Below are 12,549 nucleotides of genomic sequence, written 5' to 3'. Positions count from 1 at the left end.
TGGAGGTATAAAACAAGGAGGAATGTTTAAGAAAAACCATTTTTCTCAAAAGAAATACCAGCCCTTTCAATTGTTCTGAAACTACACAGGAAGCAGAGAGAGGGGAACACTTTCAAAAGCCAGTATGAATAAGGAGGAAGTAGCATGAGGACAAGAAGGATTCAGTTGGGATAGAAGAATGAAGGCAGCTTCAGGGGTCTTTGGGGCAATTAAATGAAAGTTGAGGGCCACTTGCAGCTCCTGGTACACAGGTTTCCCACGTGGGGATTAGGTACCACCAAAGTTTCGGAACCCTACGCATTTTCATTAGTAAGTAAATCTCACTGAAGAAAATTGGAACTGTGTTGGCATCCCTCTGTTTCAAGAGACAATGGGTGCACCTCCAGGGCTGAAATCAAACTGCTGCGTTAACTGCACTTGAAGTGATCTCCCTAGATGGTGTGCATGGAGGTCCCAGGCTGCCCAGATGACAAGACTCCTCTCTTGGCCTCCCTGATGTGGTCCAAAGGAAAGCAGAGCAATACACTTGGCATCAGCTTGGATGCAGGAGTCACCGGAAGGAGTCGTACAAAGGCGCCATCCAACCATCTTAGGGACTCCACTCTGGATTTTGGTCAGGTTTACTCCTTAGCCTTTTCTCCTCCCGAAGGTGTTCTGCAAAGCCGGCAGACTTGCTTTCAGATAAAATGCTCAAAGCAAAGTGGATGTGACAACATGCAGTACTGAGTCCACAGTCATCTCCCTATAAGGTAGGGGGAAGAAGGCCAATTTAAAGTGCAGCGCACATGGGTTGGGTGGATGTGATAGAGGAGTGGGGAATCACTGGCACACTGGCCTGATTTGGCCTACATGGCAACTTTGGCCAAGCTGTGCCCATCCACCCCACACCAGATGCCAGTAAAGGTGAGGCTTGGATGAAAGCGTATCTGTAGGTACCACTGATCAGCTACGCCTGCAAAGCCCCTTACACAGTGTGCCCCTTGCTGACTGTCAATGGTTTTAAGTTTTGTAAGTCTGTGCATACGGCATTTCCCAGCCCCTAGAACAACACTTTCCTAGCAGCTTTGCAAACATCCTTTGGAAAGAAAGAAAAAATGCAGCATTTGTAAAAGCAGCATTTTTTATTTTATTTTTACTCTACAGAGAAAGCAAGTTTGCATTCAAAACAATTGTGGGATCAGTCATTAACAATATCTCCAACAGCACACTCCCACCAAAGGGCAGGACAAAAGCGCTTCATAGTCATAAACCTCAGGGGTGTTAAGGGCACTTAATTATGAACAGATTACCAACTCAAGTAAACACAATCCTGGGTCCCTGAAAAGATATGTCTCAGAGTAAAAAAGTAAAATAAAATTCTGTGTTTTGACTTCACTTAGGTAGCGACCTTAAATACTTCCTTCAAACAGAACTAAACTATCACCAGCATCAATAGAGTTTGCTCCTACATGTTTAGAATTGCAATATTTCACGCATGTGCAAAGATCCATTGACGCCCCTTGAACAGAAAGCCACACACACCAAAAAGCCATTAGTGGTTAAATATTAATTCTGGGAATGATCTAAAGGAAGATGTCACCATCTGTTATTGAGTGATAACTTTCAACGAAGGAATTCTTAAAAAAAAAAAAAAAAAGTGACTCGAAAGGCAAAAGTTAAACTGTCCACTTCGTTTCTGATCTTCTGGCACACTGACCAGACATCTGCCCTACTACAATCAAGTATTTTATAGCCACAGTTAATGCTTGTGGGGGTGTTGTCTTTTTAAAGTGATACAGTGAAAGCTGTATGTCAAAAATGGGGAAATGCTAGAAGATTGCTGAGATTAAAAGATCACAGCACTCTAATCGTATCACCAGCTGTGAGCCTAATGAACTAAATTTAAGACAGCCATTATCTCCAGAGGGTAAAAAAAATGGCCATTGCTCATCTTCATGTGCTAATTAATTTAGATGTATGCTTATTTACAGCTGTCCACTGCCGAGCATTGAAGCTGTCCTTCAAGACTGTTCAACGGGCACAGAACATGACAAAAACATTTTGATATGGCTGACTTGTAACCAGAGTCCGTGCTGACTTGTTATAGCCTTCAGGGGTTGATCTGTAAAAGCTCTGCACCTCATAACAGGAGATATCTAAGAAACCAGTTCCTCTCCTATGCCCACTCAAAATATCCACCATGGACCAATACCATCCCCCTGAACCATGTGTCATTTTAGCCTTGCCAATGAGAAGTCCACAAAAATTAGTTATGCTACACACAATATTATTAAGCTGGGACATCTCAGGAGCCTGAAATAAAGGAAACAACACTTCCTCAAGTTTGGAGGAAGTTCTCAGCCTGAACACCTGGTGGGTACAAGTCTGTGCAGAAATCACCTCCTACAATTACGTAATTCTGTCTTAAGATTCAAAACCCAAACTTAAGCATTCAGAAGCGCGGCATATTCTGCTATTAGGATTCAACAATGTGTGGATAGCTGTGAGGCTTAACAGCTTTTATTTCCAAACTGCATGTCTTTAGGGTGTTGTTGCTGTTTTTATACTCTGCTTGTAAGCTTTCCACACAAATCTCACTGGTCCCAGGCACGGGGTGGGGGTGGAGATGCTAGACCAGTGTGACATTTTGCTATCTTGCTCTGTCCTAAATTTTCCAGTAACTTGCCTAAGCAAAGTCCTGTTGACACAGGCCAATCTTGATGAATAAAATGCTAGGCTGAGGACAACAGACATGTGGTCAACCCATTTTTACTCCTAGCCAGCCGAGAACACTAGCAAAGCCTGCAATCTTAATCACACATAGTAAAGGTAAAGGACCCCTGACCATTAGGTCCAGTCATGACCGACTCTGGGGTTGTGGCGCTCATCTCGCTTTATTGGCCGAGGGAGCCGGCGTACAGCTTCCGGGTCATGTGGCCAGTAGGACTACACCCCTTCTGGCGAACCAGAGCATCACACGGAAATGCTGTTTACCTTCCCGCCGGAGCGGTACCTATTTATCTACTTGCACTTTGATGTGCTTTCGAACTGCTAGGTGGGCAGGAGCAGGAACCGAGCAACAGGAGCTCACCCCGCCGAGGGGATTCGAACTGCCAACCTTCTGATCGGCAAGCCCTAGGCTCTGTGGTTTAACCCACAGCGCCACCCGTAAAGAGAACTGAACTCAGTGGGGATTATTTCTAAGAAGATACACAAATGATTGCATTGTAAAATCCATACACTGAGTAGCACAGGAAGTTGCAGAAGCCGCCCTCCCCGCAACTACCACCTCAGGATTCCAAAGTAAGGAGAGACTTTGTGCTGGTCATCAGCCTACGACTTTTTCCACCTGCCTTGCCCCACCCTCCAGGCCTAGGAGCCCTTCCCAAACCATTACTTGGAGAACAGCAGAAGCAGCTGGGAAGAGAGGAGTTCGGGGATATTTTTTAAGAAATATGTTATTAGTTGTGTGTCCTTGTTTCCCAATTTGATCCTTTTATATGGCTTTGTATGTTTGGGATTTTTATGCATTGTGACTTGCTGTTATTTTTATTGAGTAGCAATTCTTTATTGTAATTGACAAATGTAAACTGTTTATTATTTGCTGATATTTAATTTTACTGTTTGCTATTATATTCTAATGGGTTATTGAATATAGCTTTCTTTCATACTAGTTGTCAATTTTAAAGTTATTGTGACTTTGTTGTATTGGATCAGATTGTTATTACATGTGTGGTCTTTGTTGTCTATTTTGTTGTTTCTTCAGCTTATAAACCGCCTTGTGTATAGTAATATAGAAAGGCGGTACAGTTATACCTCGGTTCTCCAATGCCCTGGAACTTGTACGTTGCAACTACCGAACGACTGAAAGCCGGAAGTGAGTGTTCCAGTTTTCGAACGTTCTTTTGGAAGGCGAACATCTGACGGCCAATCAGAAGCTGTGCTTTGGAAGTCGAACGTTTCGACTTCCGAGGTACAACTGTATACAAATTAGAAGTGAAATGAAATGAAAGTGTCTATGGCAAGCCAGCCATGTTGGAAGTTTTGGTGGGAGCCTCAAATTTGGGGAAGGAAAAGATATGGATATCAGCAGTCCTTGGCACTTCCTCAATTGAAGGAGATATACACAAAAGTTTAAGAACTTAATGGGCAATTTGAGCTCACTAGGGCAGGAGATAGCAACTTCAGAAGCACTTTTTAACTCCTGACACACCACTGTAGAAGATCCAGTTTTAAGAATGGGGGGGGGACCCTATGTACTGGGCTGCTTCACATTTTATATCAGGCTTTGGAGCCTTTGTCCCTACAAATGTTATTGGGTTACAACCCTAATTATAAGAGGTGGTGAGAGTTGGAATCCAACATCATCTAGAGGGCCAAAGGTTCCCTATCCCTACTTTATATAATGACCAGATTGGCTGCAGCCACATAATGCAGCAAGTATTGAAGTCAAAAGCATGGTTCTAGATATGCGGCAGACACATACACTAGGGACCACAGGCAATCTAGGTTCTTCAGAACAAATCCCCAAGGATTTCAGATGGACTGTGCCTGTCGCGTTTATCATAGGAAGCCCCAATGCAACTAATTGTTGCAAACAGCAGTCTTTAGCCCTTGCATAACAAAGCAAGCATGGAGAAATTCTACTGCGCAACAGTATAATTTTCACAATACACCACCAATGAGGAATCAAAAACTAGAGGGGAAAGGACTCAGGAGGTTGGCATCTCTAGAGATGTTATGTTGGCCTTTTAAAATAAACATGGAAATAAATGATTAATCTCCTGCTCTGGGATAGTCTGAAAGGAACTTTTCATGTGACAATCATCCCAGGGAACATTCCAGACCTTCCCCTTCAATGTTCTGTATTTAGTCTGTGAGAGTTAAAAGCTTTACTAATTCAAGATGGAGGTCATGTGTCTCACTTCTCAAATGCAGTGTTCCCAGCATGTATCACACATTCCACCTATAAAGAGATTGGAAGCACCCTTGGGTGACATGCTAGACACTGCCCACTTTGGGCACTGCCCACTTTTGGCTTTGGCTGCAGGCACCAGTGGTATGCTATTTCCCCAACTACTTGTCTTAATAATAATTTAAAAAATTCTGCCCCTGCATTATGGGAAACTGGCACACCCAGCACTTACTCCTGAGCAGACTGATTTAGGGGAGAAGCAGTCAGGAAGAGAGTGACAGATTCTGTCTTATACAATTCCATCCAGTATTAATCCACTTAATGGGAATGTTGATTGCAGTACTCTGGATTCAGCTCTTGGGGTCCCTTAAAAAGGCAGCCAGTTGCCAATTCAGGCCTCAGTCTAAATTGAAATAAGTCCCATTGAACAACATGTGACTTGTGTCACTTCCAGATGACCTGTTAACTGAGCATTCGCCCGATTTGTTTGCATGAGGTTTACAGGCAGGTTAGATGACCACAACAATTTATTTGTGGGTGAACTGTGAGTTTCTTTGAGCCCTGGGTGACAACCAAGGTGGATATGTGAAGCCTTGTATGAGAGCCAGAAGGCTGAAAGGGGAGGTGTATCGAAAAGGGTGTATATTGCTTATTTTGGAAATTTGAATTGATGTAACATTTTTATGTGCAACTGTGTGTTTTTGTATATTTGTTATATGTTGTTCAGTTGCTTGTTTACTTTAGTTTTTGTACCACACACACACACATATCACAGTACAGTGGTACCTCGGGTTACATACGCTTCAGGTTACCTACGCTTAAGGTTACAGACTCCGCTAACCCAGAAACAGTGCTTCAGGTTAAGAACTTTGCTTCAGGATAAGAACAGAAATTGTGCTCCAGCGGTGCAGCGGCGGCAGGAGGCCCCATTAGCTAAAGTGGCGCTTCAGGTTAAGAACAGTTTCAGGTTAAGAACGGATCTCGGGAATGAATTAAGTACTTAACCTGAGGTACCACTGTATAGAAATGGTTTAAATAAGTAAATCAAACTGAGCATTTGTTCTGATTTGTTTTGGAAAGGCTGGACAATACTACCTCAAGCAATTGTTATCCCACTCTTTCAATTGCATGTTGCCATCACTTTTTTCATCAAAAAATTCTGATTTTTAAGGGGTAGCAGGAAGCAGAGTTTTTTTTTATTCAAGAGCATCAAATCAGCTGTCGTTGCACAACCAGGCCTTGGGCTGATTAATATTCTACAGCCTTTTAATATGTCCCTGTGGGAAAGGAGGGTATTGTTTCACTGTTTTAATTTACTTGTGTTTCTGTATAATATTTTATTCTGTAAACCACCCAGAAATTTTGAAGGGTGGTATATAACAGATTAAATAAAAACAAATAAAATTTGCCAGTATGTGATTGACTCTCATCCCGAAACAGCAACACTCCAGAAGCACCCTTACTTTTTTTTTTAAAAAAAGGATGCTTACTGCACTGCTGGTGAAATTTTATTTAGAAATATATTGAGAAATAGGTAGATGGGACAGAAGAGCACTATTTGGATTTGCTGACATAAGCATCAAAAGATTCTCCGGAATCTCTTCATTTTGACCTCCAGATGAGGCTATATGTATCCAGAAGAGGATGAGAAACCAGAAAATATTGGTCTGCCAAAGACTATCCTGTGCAGTAACAGGTGGCTAGACAGCGATAGGCAAGAAATACAGGCCAAATTACATTGCCTGAACCACTCAGCTTGGAGAACGGAGGTTTCCTTCCCTTGGGAAAAGCAGGAGTGACAAACCCGTGGGTCTCCCAGAGTTGTTGAACTGCAGCTCCCATCAGCCTCGGCCAGCATGGCCAATGGCAAAGGATGATGGGATTTGTAGTTCAGCAACATTTGGCAGAGGGGGAAAAGGGGCACAGGCTAGTCACTCCCTTCTGCAGCCTGGGTAGCTTGGCCACTGCATTGGGTACTGCAGCCTGGGTAGCTTGGCCACTACGGATACCTGTCCACCTTTGGCAAAGGTTCCTTGGCATAGGGGATAGTCAGAGCTTAATCTCCTTCATTACGCACACGCCCCCCTCCCCCGCGCGCACACATGTGGAATGGCTCCAGTGTGTTTACAAGCGGGGAGCCCCTGTCGCTCTTGATAACCAGCCACGGGGGGGGGGAACCCCACTCTGCACATGCCCAGAGGCCCACATATCCCTCGAGCGCACAAGTCAAGCCTGCGGCCACCAAGGACTCCGGACACCTTGCAATGCTTGGAGACTGCAGCAGAGGCTCCTGGGGGGGGGGGTCCCAAGTTTCTTCTTCCCGGTTTCCAGACGCCACAGGGCTCCTGGCGCGCCCTCCTCTGCCGCCCCCCTGCACGAGGACACGGCCGTACCTCTATGTCCACGGGGTCCCGGCTCAGCCAACGTGCCATACTCGCGCCAGCCGCGTCCGCCCTTTCGCCGCCGCCTTCCAGGAATCGTCCAGCGGGCGAAGCGAAAGCGCGACGCGGACCCAGCCCGCCCAGCAACGCCCCCAGTGGGCGGACGCGGCGGAGACCTTTCTCGGAGCTGCCCCTTCGGCTCCGCAGCTGCCTCCTGGCTCCAGCCTCTTGGCCTTTTCTGCTGAGCTTGCAGGCAGGAAAACATTCAGACATGGCCTTGCTTTAAAGAAGAGGGTGGGGGGGGATATTGATTGCTTAATTGCGTAACCGTGTGCAGCTTGCAACAATGTAGGTAGCATACACAAAAGGAAAGGAAAAACGAAAAACTGTAACTAAAATCTAAGTTTTGTAAACTGGTGAGAGAGAGCGATGCAAAAGTTACACTAACAGGAAATCGGACACTTGCATGTAACATTTAGACCGGCGAACACAGATATGTTAAGAGTTTGAGCATTTCAGTGATTTGGTTGTACACATTTTCGTTGACACCTTTTAATTGAAACACTGCCTTTCTAGGATTTTCTGGTGAGGGCGCAGTGCTGGATTAAACCCTGTGGAGGCCCCTAGGCAGTTGAAATCTTGGGGGGCCCATCACAAATTATCTCCTAATAGTTTTTGTAATTTTCTTTCAAGATGGGATCAATATTATTTTGAATGGATATAACAAGTTAGTAAATATGCAGAAATGGCGAAACATACTGGAAAAATAAGAAATCAAGATAACAAATGTTTTATAAAAGAATGGAAATAGTTTACTGAATATTTACAAATAAATTGTAAACAGATAAGAGCATTGGCAGGATTATTGTAGTAACTTGCAGATTTAAAAGAGTATACATTTAAAGTAGATGAGTAAATTACGGTAAGTTAATTTGGATATGCAGAAAATATTAAAAATAAATTTAAGAAACCACAGAAAGAGGGGGAAGGAAGTCAAGTTTTGAAATGTTAAAATGATTATAAAATTAATGAAATGTATAAAATTGAAAATCATAAAAAAGAACTGTATTAAATTTGTTGAAAATTATTAAATAAAAAAAAATCGTAGAACTGAAAAGGACTACGAGGGTCACCTAGTTCAACCTCCTTGTGGTCGCTTCAAACTCTAAGATTCTCAGTTCTGGTGCCTCATCTCACTTGATGGTGCTGAAAGTTATTATGGGGAATGTGGAAGACTAAACAGGAACACAACTTCCTTACAAGTCAAGTACGGTAAGGTAATTGTTTTGATTGTATTACCTTTACCTTTAACCTGCTAGTGCCACTTCTTAAAATTAAATTTTAAAGCTGTGTGTGTGTGGCTAATTTGTTTAGTTTGTTTGTTGCTCCTCAGCTACTGCGTGTAACACTAACATGCCTTAAACCAGTGTTTGCCAACCTTTGGCCTCCAGCTGTTTTCAGACTTTTTGTATAGTTGTTTAGTCGTGTCCGACTCTTCGTGACCCCATGGACCAGAGCATGCCAGGCACTCCTGTCTTCCAGTGGCGTAGCGTGGGTTGTCAGCACCCGGGGCAAGGCAAGTAATTTGCGCCCCCTAACCCGTGGATTTGCGCCCCCTAACCCGTGGATTTGCCCTAACCCCAGATGTTGCGCCCGGTGCGGCCGGCCCCCCCTGCACCCCCCACGCTACGCCACTGCTGTCTTCCACTGCCTCCCGCAGTTTTGGTCAAACTCATGCTGGTAGCTTCGAGAACACTGTCCAACCATCTCGTCCTCTGTCGTCCCCTTCTCCTTGTGCCCTCCATCTTTCCCAACATCAGGGTCTTTTCCAGGGAGTCTTCTCTTCTCATGAGGTGGCCAAAGTATTGGAGCCTCAGCTTCACGATCTGTCCTTCCAGTGAATACTCAGGGCTGATTTCCTTAAGAATGGAGAGGTTTGATCTTCTTGCAGTCCATTGGACTCTCAAGAGTCTCCTCCAGCACCAGAATTCAAAAGCATCAATTCTTCGGCGATCAGCCTTCTTTATGGTCCAGCTCTCACTTCCATACATTACTACTGGGAAAACCATAGCTTTAACTATACGGACCTTTGTTGGCAAGGTAATGTCTCTGCTTTTTTTTTTTAAGGTGATGTCTCTGCTTCCCCCCCCGGACTACAGCTCCCCATCATTCCTGACCTCTGGTCTTGCTGGCTATGGGTGATGGGAATTGTAGACCAAACACAGCTGGAGACGCAAGGTTGAGAAACACTGCCTTCAATCATGCTTGCTATGGATGATGGGAGTTGTAGTCCAAAACATCTGGACAGTGCTAGGTGGGCTGCCCCTGGTTTGTGCTGTTATACCACTGAAGAGCAACAGTGAAGAAACACAGAACAAACTTGCTTCCTGCCTGCATGCAAGGATTCTCTCACATTTCCCAGGATGATGGCAAAACCTTCAGTTAGGAAGCACCTACTGATCTGCGATAAAAATGTTGATTGAGGCAAACTGGCTGAGAATATTACAGTTAAAATTCACTAGCTCTGATTCAAGTTGCAAAAAAATAAAAATAAAATAAAAGGGTTAGATAGGAAATGGCTGAGCATACCAGCACTTTTAATGGGCAATTTGAGAATGGCTGTCAAATTAAATTTGTGCCCTGAGCATCACTTGCTGTTGTAAATATGATTGTGCATCAAAACTGATGGCATTATCACTCAACCAGCTCTCACAGTATCACAGATGCTTGTTTTTTTTGCAAACAAGGTTGTAAGCCAAGTGGAAGGCACACAGACACGAAATCCTCCTTTGGCTGTGTTCTTGATATGTGGAAAATAAGAAGGAAAGGAAACATTCCATTCCATTTGCCTGCTTATAGGAACGCTTGACGTCTCTATTGCTGTCAGATCTGCAGATGGAGGAAGGAGTTGGCAGAGATTCCTCCTCTTATCCAAATGGAGGACCAACTTAGGATCCAAGCCTCTGCATGTGGGTCTTCTCTCCTACTGAATGGAGATGGTGTTTGGATGACCAGCTGAGGCAACGGGGGTCATCACAACTTCCAAAATTGTAGGGTGCATACTGTAAGCTGCTGAAAGCGAAGAACGCTTAATGAAAATTTCTGGCTGCAGCTGATCAAGACTGTCTTGTACTGTGAAGACGACAGTTAAATTTGATCTGGACATCTATTTTTGTTTCTGCAAAGCACAATGATATGTTATTGACAGAAGTGCCAGCAACCAGAATCGTATTCAATTATTTGAAGTTACATTGTTTACAAGTTACATCCAAGGAAAGAGGAAGTTATGAGCATGAAGATTGTTTGCTTCGGAAGGTGGTCTTTAATGGGGTATAATTAAATATATTCATTCATTCGTATTATTTGGATGCCGCTTCCCCACAAAATCGTGTTCAAAGTGGCTTACAACTAAGAAAGCATTTCAAACAAACTCTGCAAAACAATTTCACAATAGCATAGCAAAATAACACCATAGTAACAATTTCTTAATGGCGTAGCAAAACAAAAAAACAACATAGAAAGACCCACATTTCCATACTGTAAGTATGACAAGATTACTTCAATAGCATGCAGGACCCAATAGCAAAAATAAGAAGGGTGATTTGCATTTTCACCTTAGTCCTAGAAACACCCACACCAAGATATGGCTCACAGTTCCCTCTCCAGCAGCAACTTCTTGTAAAGCTTCCAAGGGCATAGGGTGGAGTATCTGGAAATATAATAATAATAATAATAATAATTATAATAATAATAATAAAGCCACTAATTTTTTTTTTTTGTTTTGTTCTAATCAAGTGACTCAGAGAAAACTTCTCCCCCCCCCCACTTCTTACTAGCTTTCTTACTGAATAATTTGCTCTGGACATCTTGTAACACCCCCCAAAAAAAGAAACTTGGCGTGATATGTCACTTCCAGTATGATTATGTCACCAGAACTTCAAACTCTTTTCCAGACAGGCAGCCACATTAGGCTTCTGCAGCAAAAATAACCAAGGGTCTTGTGGCACCTTCCACATTTATTATGGCATAAGCTTTCACGGGCTACAGTCCACTTCATCATCAACATAAAAAATGTAACATTAAAAAATGGATTGCGACTTGCAGCTGAACATTCACAGAAGAAATATAAATCTTTTATTTTGCGCGAATCCGACTGACTCATGATGGTTTGTCGAAGTCAATTGTTGTTTGTAAATGTCCTCTTCTGCCCATTTTCTTTTTTCGGCTTTGTAACATCATACTGTAATGCACAATTTTTGTAGCACTTAGCTTTCCTTTGAATATTCCTTCCCCCCCCCTCCCATTCTGCTGTGGCCTTTGTAAAAGTTCTGCAAATCAATGCTGGTTGGTAGTGCATCAATATTTTTGAATTCTCTGAGATGGTTGGGCAGGATCACATACCCTGTTTGATGTAATATCTCATTAGTGTTTTACAGGGCTGCCAAAACCACTGACATTTGGATTTTGACACAGGATGTGCAAAGACCAAGATGTAGGTATAGACTGCGTGTTGCTATTTAGCCCCAAACTGGATTTGTGAGTGAGTTTAAAGTGTTTGGGTATCATCAGCATTAATCCCTTCCATTGTGGTTCGAACAGCTGAAAGAGAAACAATAGAAACAAAATTCCAATAATACAAAAAACCCAATTCAATATGTATTTAAAAGCTCAGCATTATTCAAACACATTTTAATGCTCTCAAGTCCATTTCTTAATCTCCAGAACTACAGAGACAACAATATACACCCCTGTTTATATGCTGAGGAAAAGTTGAACTATAAAGCACATAAAAAGAAGAAGAAGCTGTCTTATTGGAATCTGTGCACTTTCAAAGATGGCTCCACATTTGAAACTGACCATCAAAATAACATGGACAATTTTGCAAAAGCCAGCATTCACAGCTTGTTTTCTTTTTAACAACCCAACAAACTGGGCTGTCAGGGACTTTGTACTGTTCCGTGCACAGGGCTCAAGGCCATGTGCTCCCTTCTCTCCCCCCCCCTCTTCCTCTGGCACAGTGACGGAGACAGCAGGAGCATTTGTGTCCAAACAGGGAACTGTTGTTAGTGATATTATTTAGTCTTGTGGCAACTGCAGGTGGTAGCATGGGGCTGTGGTGCTTACCCAAACTCCCAACAGTGGAGTTCCTGCTGTTTACCGGGAAGGAGAAGGAGAGGGGTAAGGCAGCAGGGGTGTTGGTGCTGTAGCTGTCAGTGTGTTTGCACCGCACCAACCTCTGTACCGCCTTGCCCTTCTGACTCTCTTCCCCCGTAG

General features: G+C 43.3%; 1 protein-coding gene across 4 annotated transcripts in view; it reads right to left on the bottom strand.

The window, feature by feature from the left end:
• The window catches only part of DPYD (dihydropyrimidine dehydrogenase), a 514,189-nt gene extending 506,640 nt beyond the window's left edge, over window positions 1–7,549 (bottom strand). For all 4 annotated transcript variants that reach the window (XM_081865765.1, XM_081865766.1, XM_081865768.1 and 1 more), the window contains exon 1: window positions 7,288–7,549. In XM_081865765.1, coding sequence (XP_081721891.1) covers window positions 7,288–7,548 — 261 coding nt within the window. In that variant the 5' untranslated portion in view covers window position 7,549. The remainder of the gene's footprint in view (window positions 1–7,287) is intronic.
• Between the last annotated feature and the right edge of the window lie 5,000 nt (window positions 7,550–12,549).

The sequence above is a fragment of the Podarcis erhardii genome (genome assembly GCF_964252035.2).
Source record: "Podarcis erhardii genome assembly, chromosome: 6".
In the NCBI taxonomy this organism is placed as follows: domain Eukaryota; kingdom Metazoa; phylum Chordata; class Lepidosauria; order Squamata; family Lacertidae; genus Podarcis; species Podarcis erhardii.
This window is presented reverse-complemented; position numbering and strand designations above follow the sequence as displayed.